We start from the raw sequence: 21,357 nt of genomic DNA, 5'->3' as shown, positions 1-21,357 counted from the left end.
TGGAATAAAGAATTAAGAGATCACATCTGGAGGGTACCAATTTACCAAGGCTGTTTCACAGGGGATGGTTTGACTGCCTATTATAATAGCGGAGGTTTTATATTTTGAGGGATTTTGCAAACTGCTCAGAGGCTTATTTTGGCATTAACCGGTACAGAGGATGGTCTGCGCATGCGCGGGTCACGATTTGGCGCTTCTGCGCATGCACAAAGCATGATTTAGCGCTTCTGCACAAGTGCAAGCACCGAAACCTGGAAGTAACCCGTTCTGGTACTTCCAGGTTTGGCATGGTGCGCAACCCGAAAACACACAACCTGAAACGTCTGTAACCCAAGGTATGACTGTATAGAAATCAATACTTTGAATAACCAGCCTGGTTTCCAAAGGAGAGACACCCATTCCCTGGTCTTTCTCTGCTTGTGTGATTTCAGGGGACCCACTTCTGTCAAACACCTTCATTGAAACGGGGGTCACTGGTCCAGCTGGGCCGCCTGGCCTTCCGGGACCAATGGGTAAGTCTCTTTTTGGTCCTGTATTTTCACCCAGGGATGGGGGAATGACGGGCAGCAGCTCTATGGGGTTTCAGGCGGCATTGTCTGCCAGCCCTACCTGGAAACTCTTTTGGGGATTGAAACTGGGACTTTATTTTTATTTTTTAAATAAATTTTTATTAGATTTTACATTTCCCCCCAGTCATATTACAACATATCAAATCGTCAAATAGAAACAAAATTCCCCCTCCCTGCCGGCTTTCCTCAACTTCCTCCTCTGGTTTTGAACATATTGGCTTCCCCTGCTTGCTACATTATATCACATCTAAATTTTCTATATTAATTGTTATTCTCTCTTATCATTTTAACATCACCTTTCTAGTTTTTTGTACTTATTTTTGTTGCTTGTAGGTGTTTACTCAAACCCTGCTACTGAGTCTGTTTCTTTACATTGTTTCTGTAGACACAACATAAATGGTTCCCAATCTTTAAAAAAATCTCTATTGTCTTTATCTCTGACTCTTTCTATTAGTTTCGCCATCCCATCAGTTTTTGAAGCCATTCTTCTTTAGTTGGTATTTCTTCGCTTTTCCATCTTTGGGCTAGTAATATCCTAGCCGCCGTCGTAGCATACATAAAGAGTTTCTTCTTTTCTCTTGGCAGTTCTTGACCTGTAATGCCAAGCTTCAGGTTTTTAAATAAAAGTTAGTTTGAACATTTTCGAACCTGCTCTGAGTTATGGCCCTTCCTACAGAAACAGCAAAATGTGAAGCTTCCTCAGGCAGACAAACAGGCAGACCATTGTTCCATCTACTATATTTTTCGCTCTATAGGACGCACCCGACCATAGGACGCACCTTGTTTTAAAGGGGGAGAACAAGAAAAAAAAATTCTCCCCCTCTCTGCTCAGCGCCCCTTCAGCGAAGCGGCAGGAGAAACGGAGCCCCTTCCATTTCTCCTCCCACTTGGCTGAAGGGGTGCTGCGCAGCTCTCCCTCTCTGCTGAAGCCAGGAGAGTGTTGCTCTCCTTTTTTTTTTAATAAATATTTTTTATTAGATTTTCCATTAAAAAAACAAAACATTTTTACAAAATTATACATCCATTTTTAACTTAAACCCTTTTTTCCAGAACTTCCCTCAGCTTGTCTGATAATTTTCCGTTTATTTTTTATCCTCGTCTCACATTTCCCAATATTATATTGCACTCAAATACTCTTAATCACATCATATTTTTTAAACAATATTTCTAACAGTAATTTCACAGAGCTTCTTGAAAGCCAACGAGCGCTATTTGCTCATCACAGAAATTTTTGATATACTCTGTAAATTTCTTCCAGTCCTCAGAGAATCTCTGGTCACGTTAGTTCCTAATTCTCCCCGTCAATCTGTCCATTTCTGCGTATTCCATCAGTTTCATCCTCCATTCTTCTTTCGTGGGCATCTCTTCCTGTTTCCATTTCTGTGCCAGCAAAATTCTGGCTGCTGTTACTGCATACAAGACTAACTTCACATCTGTTTTACTAATTTCATTATCCAGTATTCCCAACAAGAGAGCTTCTGGTTTTTTAACAAAAGTATATTTCAGCATTTTCTTTAACTCATTATAGATCATCTCCCAGAAGCTTTTTACCTTCTTACATTCCCACCACATATGGTAAAATGTTCCTTCTGTCTCCTTACACTTCCAACATCTATTACACACTTTATACATTTTACCCAGTTTTACTGGGAGAGTCTTGCTCTCCTGGCTTCAGCGAAAGGAACCTGAAGCCTGCGGAGCGCAGCTGGAACTCGCGCTGCGCTCCGAAGGCTTCAGGCGGCTCTATCTGAAGCCTGGAGAACGAGAGGGGTCAGTGCGCACTGACCCCTCTCACTCTCCAAGCTTCAGCGAAAGCAACACGAAGCCTCCGGAGCGTGGAGGGAGCGCTTCCTCTGCGCTTCGGAGGCTTTGCGTTGCTATCGCTGAAGCCAAGGAGCCTGCATTCGCTCCATAGGAAGCACACACATTTCCCCTTAATTTTTGGAGGGGAAAAGGTGCGTCCTATAGAGCGAAAAATACGGTAACTCAATATTGTCCACATGGACCGGCAGCAACTCTCCAGGGTCTCAGGCAGAGGACATTCCCAGCTGTACCTGGGGAGATGCCATCAGGGACTGAATCTGGGACCTTCTGCCTGCAAGGCGGATAGATGCCCTACCTCCATGTTCGGCCCTTCTCCAAAGGGAGTCTAGGAAGAGACAGGAGAACCACAGGAGATATTCCAGATGGTGTCTCTATGCAGATACCTGTCAAAAGCCGGGTCCGCGAAATGTGGCCATTCCACCCTGAACGCTTGAAGTGCCTCTCCCCATAGTATCTGACTGCTGAAATGAAATTTGTGGCTTGCCGACGACCCAGAGACCATGTTAACTGCGTGGACTCAATCTGTCCTCTGAATGTTTTGGACTCCCACCCAGCCGCAGCCGGTCTTTGCAGACCTGCCATTCCCAACCAGAACCACAGCTTTCTCGTGCTTCTTTCAGCCTTTTCTGTGAGTGTCCTGGTAGGAAACAAAGCAACCTGTTGCCATCCATGGCTGATGGGTCAAGCGACTTTAGGAAGGATTTGATAGCTGGCGTTCTATTGGCCTCTGGTGGCAGGTTTGATTATTGCACTTTCCATTCCAGGAAAGTTGTTGGAAGTGTTTTCTGGCCGTGGTAGGAATTGTTTTCCTCCGCCTAGACTAGAGCACGAGTCTGCTAGGCCCAGCTGGGAAAGGGAGTCGCACAGTATTGTTGTAAACAAAAATTGCCCTTTTCCCTTATGGGGTATCCAAGAGCCCATATAGAGGTTACCTATTGGTAGGAGAAAATAACAGAGGCCAACCAGAGAATACTGAGAAGGAAAGCAGCTAGTAAGCTTGATCTTTATTGATCTGTTGCAACAGGGTGCTCCCCTCACCCGCAGGAGAGAGGAGGGACCCAGAAAAATGGCCCACATGGCCTTATAAAGACTTTTGAAATTGCCACCCTGTAGATCAAGACCACCCCCAGAAAAAATCATACATACATCACAGAAGGGGTGTAACCTAAGACTACCCCTCAGGCCTATATCACAGAAAAGGCGGTCTAAAACAGAAATTTGAATGTTGTTTTTCTCCTGTCATTGTTTATCTCCTGTCTGGCAGGTTACTTGATTGGATTGCCTGGGGAGCCTGGCTATAGTAATGATAAATACTTAGTTCCTGGGCCAGGTCACAGGCTCACACCCTATTCATATCTTAAATGTGCCCTTAAGACAGGATTTGTGAGGAAAGAGACAATGGGGAGGTTTCCCACTTTGACCTTGCAGAGAAAACATTTGCTCAGCTTAGGAATCAAAATGGCTTCAGGTCGATCTTCCTGTGCTGATCTATGTACGTGCGGTTATGAACATTACCATATATCTAAGACCTCAAAATTCCTATCACAGTATTAAATGGGAGTTGCAACAGATCAGGGCCAAATCCTGCCCCCTGGGGGTGGGAAGCAACAGCCACAACAAAATTTGGGGTGGGGTGGGAAGGTTGTAGTTACAGCTGCAACCTTGTGGGTGCTGCTGGTTGGCCAATTTGGAAAAGAAGGTTTGGGGGGCTTTTGCCCCTCCCTCCAGCTCCTCCCTTCTCAAAGCAGCAAAAACTAGTTGCTGACCAGGAGTGTGAAACCTCTTTCTTCCTGCAGGTCCTCCAGGGCCAGCTGGAATCCCAGGTCAGCCAGGACGTGATGTAAGTAGCCCTAATCTCTGACGGGAGGAGGCAAGGGTTTCTGGGAGGGGCAGCACTTTTGCTGCGGAAACAGCCCAATTGCATTTTGAGCTGATGATTTGAATAGGAGGTGGTGTTTTTCCAGGGCCTGGAACCTCCCAGTATTTTGGGACTAAACTGTAGGTAACACTTAGCTGCCACCGTATTTGGGGTGGGGAGAGATCCCTTGCAACCGACTTGGAATAATTTTTATTAAAGATTTTCTTGAATTGCAAAAGAACGGTCCCTTGCAACTGAGATCCATTGTTATATCATTATTATTATTATTATTATTATTATTATTATTATTATTATTAAATCGCGTCTTATGCAAGTTATGTTATGTTGCTGTTTATTTGTACATCGCCTTTCATTCAAACAAGCTTATTATTGTTGTTGTTGTTGTTGTTTGAAGCTGCGACGGTTCTTTCTTTCAGGGGAGCCCCGGAACCCCAGGCGCCGACGGGGCAGCTGGTACCCCTGGAGAGAGAGGAGAAAGAGTGAGTACCACCCTCCAGCATCACATGCTCTCAGACATCCAAGTTTCATAACATCAGAGAATTGTGTTTGTTGGATACATGCAGGAATCACAGCTAAGAATCAGCTTCCAGCTTGGTCGATCTCCTTAAACTGCGGTGTCCTTAACTCGACCAACCAAACTGGTTTGACTTGCAGCCGCCAGCAAGAAATTCCTCTCCACAAGATATACAGTCATACCTTGGGTTGAAGTAGCTTCGGGATGAATATTTTCAGGTTGTGTTCTGCAGCGACCCAGAAGTAATGGAGCGCGTTACTTCCGGGTTTCGCCGCTCGCGCATGCACAGGCATTCAAAATGACGGCACATGCATGCGCAGAAGCAACATATCGCGACCCGCGCACGTGCGGATGCAGGTTGCGCTCACTTCAGGATGCGAATGGGGCTCCGGAACGGATCCTGTTTACATCCAGAGGTACCACTGTAGATCTGTTATTACCCCTGCTGACGTCTGCACATCAAGCAGCTTTCAAAAGCATATCTACAGTGGCTGGCTGGAAGATGGCAACCCTCCATCTGCCAGAACAGGAAACTCAATGGAGCACTCAGAGCTCTTAAGGCACTGTGGGACTGGAGAAACTACCCCTGTGGGATTTCACCCTGAGCCAGAGACATATAAAGAAGCAGGCGCCTCGCTCCAGGTCAGGATTGGACATGGGGGTGGGCTCTCGTGTTCGTATACTTGCCTGGAGGACCTGGGTTCAAATCCTGCCCTCTTGCTTTAGCACTGTGGGGAACCATTGGCCCTCCGTATGTTGCTGTTCTACAACTCCTTCCAGCCCCAGCAAGGGGTTGATGGGAGTTGGAGTTTAGCAAATTCTGGAAGGCCAGAGGTTCCCTGCATTTGCTTTAACCAGGGCCTTCTCGGTGGTGGCGCCTGCCCTGTGGAACGCCCTCCCCTCAGATGTCAAGGAAATAAACAACTATATGACTTTCAGAAGAGAATCTGAAGGCAGCCCTGTTTAGGGAAGTTTTAAATATTTGATGTTTTATTCTGTTTTTAATCTGTTGGGAGCCGCCCAGAGTGGCTGGGGAAACCCAGCCGGATGGACATGGTGTAAAATAATTATTATTATTATTGGCAGAGGATGAAGACCAAAAAGGGGTTTTAGGCAGGTCCCTGGAGGGTTGGTGGGGCAGGAGAACTGAAGCATATAGCCATGGACTGCATTTTCAAGGGGTTGGACTAGATGACTCTTGAGGTCCCTCTCAACTCTACAGTTCTATGATTCTGTGACTCAGGTTTTCTCTTTTCTACTCCTTCGTCTCTCCTGTAGGGACCGCAAGGATATCCTGGCCGCCAAGGTCTAGATGGAGAACGCGTAAGTGTGGCACAGCAGAGGAGAGAGAATACCCTGCTAGGGTGGGTGCGAGAAATTTGGGTGGCTAGTGGCAAACCCCAGCAACCAGGGAAGTTCTGCACATTCTGAGAAATGTCTCTTACACTACATGAGAACTTCCTCGGTCACCGTTCTCTATGGGACTTTCATTCATTCGCTTGTTCATTCATTGATTCATTTGAAGCAGGGCTGGGGGACCTGGGTTCTTCCGGAGAGTTGTTGGACTCCATCTCCCATCAGCCCCAGACAGCAAGGTCAACCGTCGGGGATGATGGGAGTTGAGTCCAGTGACATGTGAGGCCTGCGTGGGTTCACCATCCTCGATTCAAAAGCATTTATACCCAGCTCTTCAGTTCCCAAGCTGGCGTACAAATCAATAAAAAAGCACAGTTCTAATAATCTTTTATATGTCTCCCAAACTTTAAAAATCGCTTTCGTTATAATATGATTTCGAAAACTTTGATGTACTCTTGCCTTTTCATACCACAAGTATGCATGCCAGCCAAATCTATTGTCATATCCTTTCAAATCTAATAGATCTGTATTTTTTAGTTTTATCCATTCCTGGATCCAGCAAATAGAGGAGGCTTCAAAATATAATTTCAAGTCTGGCAGGGAGAGGCCTCCTCTAGGTACTGGATTCTTAATATTACACAGTTATTATAATGGCCTGTCTCCATGCTCAAGACAGCATCCATAATCTGCCTTTCCCAGAGTGGGCCAAGCCTACCCCCCCTCCCTGCACCACCCTTACCCTTGGAAAGAAAAAAGCTTTGGTTTTCCCTGACACCCGTATGAAGCTTTTTATTGTATTACATACGTCTTACATCATAGGTCACTAACGCGAGTTCTGTGAGCTCATAAGCCTCTATGGAGCCCTTCCAATTCTCACTGAAATTCGGTTTTTGCCTGAGGTTGCAAATTCTTTATGCTGGGTTGGTTACTAATTTCCAAACGCTTCCAGCTTATGGAAACCTTTCTCCATCTCTAATCATGACAATGAGATATTGCGATACTCAAATGCTCCCAGAATTATCTTAATAAATCCATCTTACTAGGTTCCCCGTGTGCTTTTCCAAAATGTTGCATGTAAGATTCTCCCTGCTGTTACGGTACATGGCTCCTGAATTTGGTACTTTGGCGTTATATGCTGTTTTACACAATTCAGCAAGGGGGCAAGTGCAGTATCTGGAGCATCTATCTGCCTTGCATGCAGAAGGCTCAATTCCCAGCAGCTCCAGGTAGGTCTGGCAATGTCCCCATGTGATTGCTGCTGCCAGTCAGTGCAGGCAGTACTGTGCTAGATGGACCACTGGCCTTACACCCTGTGTAAGGCAGCTTCCTAGGTTCCAACAACAGCAGAAGAGGGTCTAATGCAATTTCCTATTTGAAGATTTCTTTTGCAATAACCACAGACCGCCCCAAACCTTTGTTTTCTCATGCCTTTTCTCCTTCCGCTTCAGGGTGAGCCGGGGCCCAAAGGTGAACCAGGCGAGAAAGGCACCTGGGTAAGCTGGTGGGGTGGGGTGGGGGTGGGGGTGGGGACCCTCCTTGTCTCTCCTCTTCCCCCACCCCAGACACTTGCTATCTCAACCAAGGGACACTGAGTCTTGGGAACCAGCTGGACCTGCAAAAATCTGCCCCGATGCCCAGCTCTCTGCCCCCATTGTGCCCTCATCAACAGAAGCCCATTTCCACTACTCAGACGTGAGCCAAGCTGGCAGGCTTCTAGGGGTGTGCAAGAGATATAAGGGGTACTGAAATGAAGGCGCTTTCCTATTGAGACCTCCCAGGGTATGCAAAACAGCCAAGAGCCTCGCGGCACCTTGAAAGCACCTTCCCCACCAGCACCCACTGATTTTGGACCGCAATTCCCATCACCCCCAGCCAACAGAACCTTTTTCCCATCAACCCCAGCAGCACAAGACTAAGGCTGATGGGAGTTGAAGTCCAGAACCATCTGCAGGGAGGCCACATTGGGGAAGGAAGGCTACCCTAAAGGTTTATTGTGTGACGTGAGCCACCGTGAGCCAAAAGCTGCTTCACCGGACATTTTATTTCTCAGATCTCAGTGCGTATTCTGCATGAACAGAACATTTTTGTTGTTGTTCACGAAAATGATCAAAGTTCTTTACCAAGAAAAAACACATGTGATGATCTATATGGACTGTGTAAATCTTTTGTGTCCACATTTTTGTGGGCTTTTAAGCCTATTTCCACAGCCTTAAGGACTAGAAACTTGGTTTTTTTGTTTTTGTTTTTTTAAAAAGAAAGCTTCCCATCTTGGAGATGCGGAATTCTTCCTTTGCATGGTACAGTGGGAGCAATAAGCACAGCTTTCTTGCTGCTGGCCAACGCAATCTGAAACCAGGACCGGACGTGTGAGGCTGCCTTTCTCCTCCCATAGGCAAGAGAACGGGAACACTCTGGCACGATCCCAACTAGGATTGCCAATATCTTCAACCAGCTGCTGCAGCTCTGCCTTTTAGGAGCAGCTTGGTGTGCAAATGTTGGCAACCGATTATGACTTCATACTGCGAAAAGTGTTGTGGGCTGATTTCTGCAGATCGGAGGTTTTTTTTTTAAGAACAGAGTGGGTGGGTCCATATTTTCTTCTTCCTCATTTCTAGCCATTCGGCAACCCTAATCCCAGTCTCCCCCCCTTGCAAAAGTATCCAGGAGCTTTTTAGTATTGTGCTCTGTTTCATTGCTGCCCCTTGAAATAACATCTGCTCCAATCATCAAAACGCTCAGGTCATCACCCATCCCATCCATTTAAAGCAGTATCATATCACTATTAACAGTCCTGGCTTGCCCCCAAAGAATCTTGTGAGCTGTAGTTTGTTATGGGTGCTGAGGGTTTTTTAGGACCACCCCCACCCCCAAATTCCCCGTTCCCAAAGCTACAATTGCCAGAGTGGCTGAGCAATCAGAGTGTTGTAGAGTTGGAAGACCCCAAAAAAGTTCATTAGTCCTACCTTATGCAGTGCAGGAATCACACCTAAAATAAACCCTTGTTCCCAGACAATTCTGGGAATTGTAGCTCTGTGAGGGAGAATAGAGGGTCTTAACTCTCTGCATTTTAAAGACGAACCTACCATGATTTGCATTTTTCAAAACAAGACATGAAAACAAAAATGCAGCCCCCGCAAAAAAACTTTCATATATCCAAATTTTGCAATGCAAAATTTTCTTCCTGGAGAGTGAGCCCAAATGAATGCTAAGGAACTGGGGGGTAGGAATTGGTTTGGTTTGGTTTGCATATATCTGGGGTAAGTGTCCAGAAAAATGCATATATTTGTGGAGGAAGGCATACCAAAAAACAGCCTAAGTATTACTACTGTTATTAAATTTGCCATACCGCTCCATGCCAAAATAGCCTTCTGAGAAATACGTCAGGGAGAATTGTATGTAAAACTCTGCGCATTAGGTGAAAACGAGTCTCAGATTGCTGTGGACTTAAAAATTAAATTGCAGAATGACAGGGAAAGTGAACTTCAGTTTGAGGAAACACGAAATGGAGGGAATTTGCCCATTCCTCATGAAAGTAGCCGGGCTCCGATCTGGGATTGTATTGCGAGCTTAGCCAGGCCAGAAGCAAAGGTCATAAAATGAAGCACGGAGAACAGTTGTGGAGGCACCTTGGGCCCTCTGTTGGCTGGACTACAACTCCAATCAGCCTTGGCAAACGGCCAGGGATGACGATGATGATGATGATGATGATGGGAGTTGTAGTTTAGCAACATCTGGAAGGCTCAAAGTTCCCCACTCCTGACTTGGAATACGCCTCAAATTCTAGAGATGGGGGGAAATATCCGGGGATCTTTGTCTGAGGACTTTGTCCAAGGACTCTCTGAGGACTCTCTGCCTGCCTGTCTCTTGGAATACGCCTCAAATTCTAGAGATGGGTGGAAATATCCGGGGATCCTTGTCTGAGGGCTCTCTCCTGCCTGTCTCTTTCCCTGGCCGCCACCCCCACTGAACCCCCCTCACCCCACTCTACCCAGGGGCTTGGTGTGCTGGTGCCAGAACTCCTGTGTTCCGTCTGTTCCTCTGAGGCACGGAATTGGGACCTTTTTCTGCCCTAGGGGGGCCACATACCAGTGGTGAACGTGGCCAGAGGCGGGGCAACACATGTAAATTCCACCTTTGTACAATAGGCCAGATCTTAGCCCTCTGCTCTGTTTGTTGTTACATATGGTGCAAAAGTGGGGGCGGAGTCCGCTTTGCATTACCTCTGCCACTGGCCGGGGCTGATGGAAATTGTAGTCCAAAAGATCTGGAGGGCACCAGTTTGGGGAAGTCTGAGTTAAAGAGATGCCCTCCCCTTAACGGGGAAGACTTGGGAAGGGCTGTAGCTCACTGGTAGAACATCTGGTTCAGTCTCCACCGGTGGATGGGAAAGACCACCTGTCTAAAAAAATCAACCCCAAAGAGTTGCTGCTGGTCAGTGCAGACCGGGCTTCTCAACCCCCCGACTTCATGGACCCTTTTCATGAGCTTAGAAAGTCGTCACCAACCCCCAACCCAAGTTCTTAGGAACATGAACGAGATAAAGTCAAGAAAAATCGATCCGTAACGAACATTTATTAATTCCTATCACTAGGATAAGGAGTATTGCTGCATTGCGGAATCATCTTATTAGATGCAAAGGTTCCTCACTGGCACTCTGTACATGCTCCTGCCCTTGATTTCTGAGACTCCTAATTCCCACTACAGTCGTACCTTGGTTTTCAAACAGCTTAGTTCTCGAATGTTCTCCCGAACACCACAACCCCGGAAGTGACTGTTCCAGTCTGCAAACAATTTTTGGAAGCAGAACGTCCAACGGGGCTTCTGATTGGCTGCGCTCCTGCAGCCAGTCAGAAGCCACAATTTGGTTTCCGAACATTCTGAAAGTCGAACGACTTCCAGAACAGATTATGTTTGACTTCCAAGGTACAAACCCACCAACCTCCAGGGAGGGGGTCAGTACTGACCGCTTTGAGAACCCCCTCTGCAGACAGCATTGAGTGAGATGGACGGATGCTCTGACTCGCCAGCAAGCAGCTTCCACCGTGCCTTTGCTTGTAACTGGAAAGATGTTCCTGCTTTTAGGTTCAGCTGTCTCGCTCGCCCCAACTTGGGACATTGCTTTCCCAGCTCTCACTGGGATAGTTTCCCCTCCTTCCTGGTGGAAGTGAGAGGGACTGTTCTCCCCTCGCTCTGTGTGTTTGGCCCCATTCGGCCCCATACATTTAAATCAGTGTCATTCCCTTTCACACAGTCGCGGCTTCCCCCAAAGGATTCTGAGAGCTGTAGTTAGTTAAGGATGCTGAGACCCCTCTCCCCCTCCTAGAGCTGCAGTCCTCAGAGTGGTTTAACAGACATTGCTCTTTCCCAGAGAACTCTGGGGACTGAGCGGGAATAGGGGGTCTCCCCTAACACTGCTTAGCCGCCGTAACAAACTACGTCTCCCAAAAGGCTTTGCAGGAAGCCATGACTGTTCCAAGTGGCATCAAAGCACTTTAAAAGGGGTGGTGGGAATGTGGCCTCAGGGATATAGCTCTGGGAATCTGGTTACTGCATCTGTCTCTCTCTCCACCTCCATGCCACCCTCGAGGTCGCTGCATTTGGGACCGCCCCCTGCTACTAACCCCCCATGCATGTGCTTCTGCTGTCCTCGTGCCCACACACCTGACTTCCTGAGCAAGGAGGGAAAGCTCATATCTCCTCAACACCAAGACCAGGCGGCCGTATCTGGGGCTCTGTGCCATTGTGGTTCTTCTGTTCATTTTCTTTGCTTTGGTTTGGCATCCTCCCTGTGGGTGCTTCTGGTTGGACCCAGCAGCCTGCTTCTCTTTAACCCAGCTTTCTACATTTGCAAAAGCAGCACAGAAGGTCTCCCGTGGCTTTATCTATTTTGCATTTAAAGCCCACCTTTCTCCTCCAAGCAGCTACAGGGTCCTCCCCCTCCTCGTTCAACAACAACCCTGCGAGGTAGGTTAGGCTGAGGAGGAGGGGCTGGCCCGAGGTGAGCTTCACGGATTTGATCTCTCTCAGGTCCTATTCCGACACTAACCACTGTGCAGCGCTGCCTGTCGGTGGGTTAACCCCTCCACTTGCTGGAGCATCTGGATCTGTTGGGGAGTCCACCAGCGCTGCTTCCAAGGGGTTACATCTCCCCAAGGCATTTGCCGGCCTGCAACGATGCAGAAGGTGGCAACCAACTGCCACTGATGCCAAGACAGCATCTTCTGCTGCACCTGAGGGCAGCTGGCTAGCTTAGCGGGCAGAGGGTGGGCACCTGGAGTGAGGGCAGGGAATAATAATAATAATAATAATAATAATAATAATAATAATAATAATAATAATTTATTTATACCCCGCCCATCTGGCTGGGTCCCCCCAGCCACTCTGGGCAGCTTCCAAAAAAATATTAAAATACTGTAATACATCAAACATTAAAAGCTTCCCTAAACGGGGCTGCCTTCAGATGTCTTCTAAAAGTCTGGTAGGTGTTGTTCTCTTTGACATCTGGTGGGAGGGTATTCCACAGGGAGGGCGCCACTACCGAGAAGGCCTTCTGCCTGGTTCCCTGTAACTTGGCTTCTCGCAGTGAGGGAACCGCCAGAACCTCGGTGCTGGACCTCAGTGTCCAGGTAGAACGATGGGGGTGGAGACGCTCCATCAGATATACTGGACCGAGGCCGTTTAGGACTTTAAAGGTCAGCACCAACACTTTGAATTGTACTCGGAAACGTATTGGGAGCCAATGTAGGTCTTTCAAGAATATTGGGTGCCATCACAGCCCTGGCTCAGGAAGATTTCTGATGGTGTAATACAGGGGTGAGAAACCTTTCTCCAGCCTGAAAACCACATTCCCTTTGAGGGGGAGGAATGCTTGGGGTGGGCAGGTCACAGGCAAAAGGAGCAATAAGGCAGCTGGTCCAGCGTGCAAGGTGAAGCTGCCCCAGTTTCAGGACGAAACACACTTTCCCTCTGATCCTATCTTTCTCTTCCTGTGAGCTGCACCAACTGAATGATACTGTTTGCTCAAACTCCTTAAAGGACTGCACATGCATGATAGATACTTGATAGATTGTTTGCATTTGTGCCCCTTGGGTGTGTGGGTGTGGGTGTGTTGTTGTCATATCTGATGGCTGAAGCAAATGCGGACGGGAGGGAGGGTTAGGCATGCCAAGCCTCAGCTCACCCCCCCGAACCTCCCTCTCCTTTTTGCACGTATTTGTGCGCATGCACACGCACACCCCTGCACGTGCGTCCCCTTCACGGCCGTGTCTGTCTCTCTTTCGTCCGCAGGGGGAGGGTTTGCACCAGCTGCGAGAGGCTTTGAAGATTTTAGCTGAGAGGGTTTTAATCTTGGAAACAATGATTGGGCTGCATGGTGAGTAGAGACAGACAGGAGGACAAAATCCCCCCCCCGCGGCCCCCCCAAGGCCAGGAGGGGTCAGGAAAAAGGGGGCCACCATGGGGGAGACCCCGCCCAGGTCTGTATGGTGATCCGCTTAGGGCGGTTTGCCCTGTTCTTGCAGCCTTTTGCAAAATCCAGGGGTTCAGTTGCGCCCTTCGCTGGCTACTGAGCTGACTCTCTGGGTCCTGTGGGGAGCAGGCCTGGCACAATGTGTTGAGGGCGGTTCAGCCATGGCACAGTCTCCATGGCAATGTCCATGGTGACATCAGGAAGTGGTTGCACAGGGTCTGCTGGCAGAAGCAGATTCCCCCCCCCAACCCAACACCCCAATTTTTGTTGTTTTTGTTGGCATCTGTCTGTCTCAAGAGACAATGGAGTGCACCTCCAGAGGTGAACCTGAACTTCTGTGTTAGCAGCACCTAAGTGACCTCCCCGGGGCGCAAGCCTGAGCAGTATGGAGGTCCTAGGCTGCCCAAATGGCAAGACCCCCCTCTTGGCCTCGCTGATGTGGTCAAAGGAAAACAGAGCAAGATGTTTGGTACCATCTTGGCTGCAGCAGTTGCCAGGAGGAGGCATGCAAGGCACCCTCCAGCCGTCTTAGGGACTCCATTCTGGATTTGTGTAGGGTTTACTCCATAGCTTTTTCTTCTCCCAAAGATATCCCCCAAGGCAGCGGAGGTTTAGGACCAGAGTTCTCCTTCTCCTAAATGGGATACCTTCCCAGATGGACAAAACTCATCTCCCCCTCACTTGCCTCTACAGCACATACAGAAACTGTCTTCTGTGCCATTGAGTTAGGGATTTCTAAACCAACAGTCCTTCAAAACATTACAGTGGTACCTTGGTTCTCAAACTTAATCCGTTCCAAAACCAAAGCGTTCCAAAACCAAGGCAGCTTTCTCATAGAAAGTAATGCAAAACGGATTAATCTGTTCCAGACTTTTAAAAAACAACCCCTAAAACAGCAATTTAAAAAATACAAAAACCCCAGCAATTTAACATGAATTTTACTATCTAACGAGACCATAAAATGAAAAAATCAAAAAAAAAAAAATCCATAAAATGAGAGCAATAATCAATGTACTGTACTATAAAATAAATAAGTATTGCAGATGATTAAAAAAAATTTTAAAAAATTCTTACCTGCACTGATGATAGTCATTGTTTGGATAGGGGGCTTTTATCCATTTCCACAGTCACACAATCAATCAATCAATCAATCAGTAGCTGAACTGGGTTCCACGTTGTCAACAAAAACAAATTAACCGAAAAAGACTCAAAAACAAAAATGCAAAATAAATAGCAAAAACAAAAGCGCCAAACTTAATCCATTCCGGAAGTCCGCTTGGCTTCCAAAATGTTCGAAAACCAAGGCGCAGCTTCTGATTGGTGCAGGTGCCCCGGAAACAATAGCTAACAGTCGCATCGGATGTTTGGCTTCCAAAAAACATTCAAATACCGGAACACTTACTTCTAGGTTTTCGGCGTCTGCGAACCAAGGCATTTGAGTACCAAGTAGCCACTGTACTGCTTTTTGTCATATGTTGAACTTTTAATAGTCACTATGGTAAAAAAAGTAAAGGACCCCTGGACAGTTAAGTCCAGTCAAAGGCGGCTATGGGGTTGTGGTGCTCATCTCGCTTTCAGGCTGAGGGAGCCAGCTTTCCGGGTCATGTGGCCAGCAGGACTAAACCGCTTCTGGTGCAATGGAACACCGTGACAGAAACCAGAGCACACGGAAACACCATTTACTAGTCACTTGCTATATAGAGAGGCTCTAAGCAACTTAACAAAACTTGTAGAGTGTCAGGGATTTCAAAAGACACGCAGAGAAAGATTTCTCAGTCCGGTGTTAGTTTTATTTGTGCTCATTCAATCAGTGGTCATGGGAGAGGACTAGAAAAGGAACTCTCCAAACAGGGGATCCTTATAGAAAAATGTACTCTTACAGCATTGGGCTCAGATAAAACTTAGACAAATTGCCCTCCTTCCTTGTACGGGGGGTGAACTTTTCTGCTTCTGAGCATGGTTACCAGACAGATAGATAGAGATGGACTGTAGCTCTCAGGAAGACCAGCTCTTCTCACGCTTGGTTCAAGGCAGAGAGAGGAGGCCTTTGGGGAACACACTGGGGTGGGGCATATTTTCCCCTCAAAAGCATAGCATAAAATCAGGGGGGGTATACAATAAAAAACAATTCAATGAATACTGCTAACCAAAAGCGATTTTCCAGTCAAAGCACTCAGACGAGGCAGGTGGGGAATCAGGACCAGGGTGGGGCTGGTGTTTTTAGGATGGGGTGTCAGTGTTGACGCAGATGAAGCCAGTCTGGGCCAGACTCGGAGAGAGCCTCTGCTCAAGGCCACACAAACGACCCAAAGAAAGGAGAATATGCAGAGTCCCTAAGTTAACACCTGAGGTAGACAATCCCATAAGCACCACCCTCCTGTTCCTGGCAGCAGAAATACAGTACAGTGGTACCTCTGGATGCGAACAGGATCCGTTCCGGAGCCCCGTTCACATCCAGAAGCAAACGCAACCCGCGTCCGCGGGTTGAAATTTGCCGTTTCCGCACATGTGCATGATGTCATTTTGACTGCGCATGTGCGAGCGGTGAAACCCAGAAGTAACACGCTCTGTTACTTCTGGGTCGCCGCAGCGCGCAACCTGAAAATACTTATCCTGGAGCTACTTCAACCCGAGGTATGACTGTACAGAGAACAACCATATTTCTCACAAGCAAGGACTGTTGATGGAGTGGAGTGGAGTGGAATTAGACACACACACAAGGCAGATTTTCCCTCCAGGGTTTTTTTCTGTCAAAAAATGCCCACCTCTCTGAATTTCCTACTGCAGAGTAGCATCTTTTCTTCTTCTTTGACCGAGAATCAAGGCTGTGAGATCCAAGTCTGCTTTCCCTGACCTGGTCCCTTCCCCAGATGTTTTGGACTACAACTCCCATCGGCCCCAGCCAGGGATGGGGTGGGGGAAGAAATATGATTCAGTCTGCATTTCAAGGCAAGCCTCCCTAATTTGCAGTGTCCACATCAATGTGTGAACCGAAACACAGCCCTCCTGTGAAATTTGCACTCCTCTGAATTTTGCGGTGCAGTTCTGCTGCTGAGTGATGCATTCAAAAACACATATATCAGAGTGTATATAAACCATTACATTAGTGAAAACAGTTCTGCTATGGTGTATGGACTAAATGCTGTCCTCGTGAAAAGACTATTTGAAGCTGCATTATATTGGGGAAAATTGCTTTGCAAAAAACCATAATAATCAAACAGAGCAGTCAAAGCAGTTTGATTTCCCCGGGTCTCCTATGTAGTCTTGTATTGAACTGCGAAATTTTCAAAGTGTGGGCAGAGGGCTTCAGTTGCTACTACTGAGCATGTGCAGTAGTCTGAGCATGCTCAGTGTGGGGAAACGGAGGTGGTGGGCTTCTTGTGGCTACACCTCCAATAAGGTAGGAGCTCAGTGCCCTCTGGTGGCGGCAGCAGGAGAGAACAGCCACTTGCGCTCCCTTTCAATGGAGAACGCAACTTTCCGAGCAATCCTAGGCTCATTTACTCAGACGTAATTGCCACCCAGTTCAGCTGAGTTTACTCACAGGCAAATGTGTATAAGATTGCAACTGAAATGCTAATAACAACCCTGGATCAGTATAGCTGATGTTTTAATGCAACCATCAATTTATTAGGGTCAGTTTGCGACAAAAAGGGCTTTTACCAGACCTCAAACCTCCTTGCATTAATTCATTTCCACACCTTTTCACTCCAGGGGTATTCCAGGATGTGTGCTAGAGGTGAGAAGGATGCAGAAAGGTGGAAAGCAGGGCCGTTTCCTGGATTGGGATCCATCATTTTTCCAATGAAAATAGGGGCATCCTATTCCATTATTATTATTATTAGTAGTAGTAGTAGTAGTAGTAGTAGTAGTACTATTTATTATTATGCCCCAACCACTGTGGGTGGCTTCCAATGTATATAAAAACATAACAAAAGATTAAACATTAAAAAACTTCCCTATACAAGGTTGTCTTCGGATGTCTTCTAAAGGTTGCATAGTTACCTCCTTAGCTCAGGGGTCGCATAACTCCATACCCTCCAGCATTTCTCCAATGAAAAGTGGGACATTCTAAGGAAAAGAGGGACATTCTGGGATCAAATCAGAAACTGGCAAAGCTTCTGTAAATCTGGAGCCATTGAGCGAATCAGTATGTGCCTTAGTGATTCTGGAGGTGCCTGTTCCAATAATAATAATAATAATAATAATAATAATAATAATAATAATAATAATACTTGTACCCCACCCATCTGACTGTGTTGCCCCAGCCACTACAGAGAACAGATGGGAAGCTTTATTATATCATATTTCTTATATTTTATTATTTTATTTTATTTCCTTCCAAGAAAAAACCTCTTCCTGCATTGCAGGGCATTGGGCTAGATGACCCTTTAAGATTCTACAGTTTGATAGTGAAGTTAGCTACCAGCACACAGCTCCTTTTCTGCTTGAAACTTTGAGAAACAGAACCACCCCTCCTTTTTAAAAAGGCACAGGCTTTTACATGACCCCGAACCCTTTAAGTAAGAAGTGGGAAACCCTGTATCATGTCCTTCCAGGACTGGGGGAATTATCACCTTTCTATCTTCTGAGCCCCCTGCCCAGATTCTCCACCCACAGTCACACACCCCTCCAAAGATTCCCAATTCAGACCCCTTTCCCTCTCTCCCCTCCTCTCCACCCTTTCCCCATAACGAGGGTGAATGAATTTCCGCTCTGCTCTTCTCAATCTCCCATCAGGCCATTAGCTTACGAAGCTTCCTAGAGCAGCAGGCCCAGCTGAAGCTCTTGTCTAGGAGGGTCACCTTGCTGGAAGCTATCATCTGGCCAGGTAACAACAGAGGGGGGGCTCCCCCTCTCTCCCTCTCCCTTTTCCCCTAGCATGCTGCATTCACCAATGCAGAGAGCCCATGGCCAGGAGACCTCCCCCCCACTTTGCTTGCAGACATGGGCTTTCTCTCCTTCCCCGTCATCCCAAACTCTGCATGCCACTAGTCCACAATGTCCAGGTTTTTAATACCCCCTCTCCATAGCCCTGCTGCAGTCAGAGCTGCTTTTATGTGGAATTTTGCCTTTCCTGACCCATAGCCACTAGGGTGGGGTGGGGTAGAGGGAGACTTAAGGGGGATACATCTGGTGGTGGCTGAGGTGGGGAGGGACTGCTCCTCTTCCTCCCCACCCCTCCAAGCATGAGCTCAGAAGTAAAAAAAAATAAAATTGCTTGCCTTGCACCAAAGTTAATGCCAGCTTGAGGGTGTATTGGATTTGTCAGACTGCTGGGTATCCAACAGCATGGGGCGGGCCTGCCTTTCCGATGGAAGTCTGTGCATGCTCAGTGGCAGTCTCCTCTCAAGTCAGCTTGCACCTTGTAGCTTAAGCCTGCCTGGAGGAGGTCGGGCTCAGTGCTGATCTGCCTCTTCACCCACCTGGGAATGCACCAGCCAATCCGAGAACGATGTTAGCAGGGAACCAGTGCAGAGGTTTGAGTAGGGGAGTCCGCTGGCTGACCGCAGCTAAGAGACTGACTTTGCAGCATTCTGTTTGTAGCAGGAGCTCCAAATCAGGACATACGATGGGGGCAGCTTCTCCCCTGCCTCTTGTTCCCCGTCATTCAGATACACTGCCCCTGCAGGTGAGGCTTCCACCTGCCTGCTGCGGTCAGGCGATGTTGCTAGATACCCAGTTAGGCAGCTTTCCCCCACCCATGTGTCCTCGGATGTCACAACTCCCACCAGCACCAGCCAGCGTGAATCAAAGGTGGCTGGGAGTTGTAGCACAACGTTTGGGGAACCCAAGGCTGAGATAGGTTCATTCTAAGGTGAGATTCCTTCTGCAGTTTCCCCACTTCAGATTCATTTGGAACAGCAGTTAGTTTAGTTTACATTAGGGAAATCAAGCCTTTTGCTCTAGGAAGACACTGGATCTTGCAGTCAACTTTGAATACAGGCATGGCGGGAGGGACCCCCAGAATCCCTAAGGAGCACCTCACACCTTGTTTGTTCTCCTTGAGCAGGGATAGGGGAACCTGCAGGCTCTCCAGAAGTTGCTGACCTATAACTCCCTTCCTCCTTGACTGCTGGCCATGCATGGGACTCCAGCAACATCTGGGCAGCTGTGGGTTTCCCACTTGAGCCACCTAGACATTTTTCACACCTCTGGAACCATGAGGACCAGAAACTTGTTTTCTCTTTTAAAAAGATCACAAAATGACAACCGAGGTTCTTGGGTTGCCAAATTCGGCAGCGGACGAAAAGCAGCTCAGCTCTGACTCTTGCTTGTCCTTCCTCTCCGTTGACAGAACCGGAGCCAGGATCCGGACTGGGCCTTTCCTCCACCAGCATGCCTGGCTACGACCGGGGGAAGCGCGACGAAAGCCTGGCAGCCTACAAGATGATCTCCCACCACCTCTCTCAGAGGAGCGAGGAGAGGAAATGAGGAGGGGGCCGTTGGCCTGCCCGTTGGCAGGTGCAGACGAAGAGCATCCTTTTCGGGGAGGGCACGAGAGGCCTCTTTCAGGGTGCCCCCTCCCAAGACCCAGCCCTCTTCCTCCCACTTTGGACTGCCCCCCCATGGAGAAGCAGTGGAGAGGCGTGTGTTGAGGAGGGCGCTTGCTTGCCCACAGCCTGCTTCCATATTTATTTCGCGCAAAGGGTTGTGTGTGTGTGTCTCTGTAACGGTTGCTGCGATGCACCCCACGCCTTCACCCCACGAACTGTTGCCACAATTAAGCCGCTAAGCATTCTTTGCGGCCGCCTGATTGTCTCGTAGGGAAAGCCGTTTATCCCTTGGTGCTATTTAATGGGGATATTTCCCCCCTGCACAGCACAACTGCATCCTCTCCTGTAACTTGTTTTTCTGCCGCTTGGGAGTTTGACCTGGAAATTTAACTAGTTTTTCTACTAAATTTCTCCCGATCCCTGAATCGCCCATTTCCCCCCTTAGCCTGGCCCGGGCAAGGATAACCGAGGAGAGAAACTGGGCTTTTCTGGACTACTGTTTTCAACCACAGTTGTGGAAGAGGTCATGATATCTTTGCCGGGAAAACAAAAGTTCCCCACTCGCTTCCTAAGAATGGGGAGCTCTGGGAGGGTCAGGTCAAAGGGGTTCCTAGGGCTTCTCTTTCGCTCGGGATGCCCAGCAGTGTGTGTTTGTGGAGAGAGGACAAACATTTTCCCTTCCCTGATAGAAGTTGCCAGCGCTGAACAGTGCGGACCTTGTAAGAACTATGTCAGTGGCTGTCCCAACAAAGGATTTGTATGCATAAGTCCGTTTTTTGATTGGATCCCCGGGTACAATTTTAGCAGCCGGATCAGATCCGGCACGCAAGCCGTGTATCCCAAGTTGTCAACTGGGCTGTGAAGGTGATTCAAAGGGAGGTTGGATGTTGGAACAGGTGGGGAGGTGTTGCTGGTGCTGCCATGAAGCCTCAAGCACCTGGGAGACGATTAGACTACTCTTAATGCAAAGTCTTGTGGGCAAAGCAGATCAGGGAGAGAGAAGGATGTGTGTGTGTGTTTATCTATGTGTGTCTGCCTCCATATAATGTATGTACTCTCTGGGATTTTGGCTGATAACAGGGACCAGGTCAATAAAGCTTCACTGAACAGGAGCCTCTGCCTGAATTGAAGGGAGTGTGGAGGACCTTGCCTCAAAGCCTGAGCTAAGAGGATGCTCTCCGTACGGATCCTTTGCTGCATTTTGTTAAATGTCCATCAGGCATCAGCTTGGCAAAGGTGACTTTTTGAAG

At 47.8% G+C, this 21,357-nt stretch overlaps 1 protein-coding gene across 6 annotated transcripts in view; it reads left to right on the top strand.

Annotated features, from left to right (window-relative positions):
• Positions 1 to 21,216, top strand: part of EMID1 (EMI domain containing 1) — a 74,955-nt gene extending 53,739 nt beyond the window's left edge. For 2 of the 6 annotated variants that reach the window (XM_083478720.1, XM_083478719.1), the window contains exons 10-16: positions 432 to 512; positions 4,190 to 4,233; positions 4,689 to 4,751; positions 6,065 to 6,109; positions 7,591 to 7,635; positions 18,351 to 18,441; positions 19,909 to 21,216. In XM_083478720.1, coding sequence (XP_083334846.1) covers positions 432 to 512; positions 4,190 to 4,233; positions 4,689 to 4,751; positions 6,065 to 6,109; positions 7,591 to 7,635; positions 18,351 to 18,441; positions 19,909 to 20,045 — 506 coding nt within the window. In that variant the 3' untranslated portion in view covers positions 20,046 to 21,216. Of the gene's footprint in view, positions 1 to 431; positions 513 to 4,189; positions 4,234 to 4,688; positions 4,752 to 6,064; positions 6,110 to 7,590; positions 7,636 to 13,429; positions 13,515 to 18,350; positions 18,442 to 19,908 lie in introns of all 6 variants that reach the window. The other 4 variants (XM_083478721.1, XM_083478722.1, XR_014519844.1 and 1 more) reach the window with 3 other exon arrangements.
• The last annotated feature ends 141 nt before the right edge of the window (positions 21,217 to 21,357 follow it).

Source organism: Podarcis liolepis (assembly GCF_965112155.1).
Source record: "Podarcis liolepis genome assembly, chromosome: 15".
NCBI classification, from domain to species: Eukaryota; Metazoa; Chordata; class Lepidosauria; order Squamata; family Lacertidae; genus Podarcis; species Podarcis liolepis.
The sequence above is the reverse complement of the archived record's forward strand: the minus strand, read 5'-3'. Positions and strand labels throughout refer to the sequence as shown.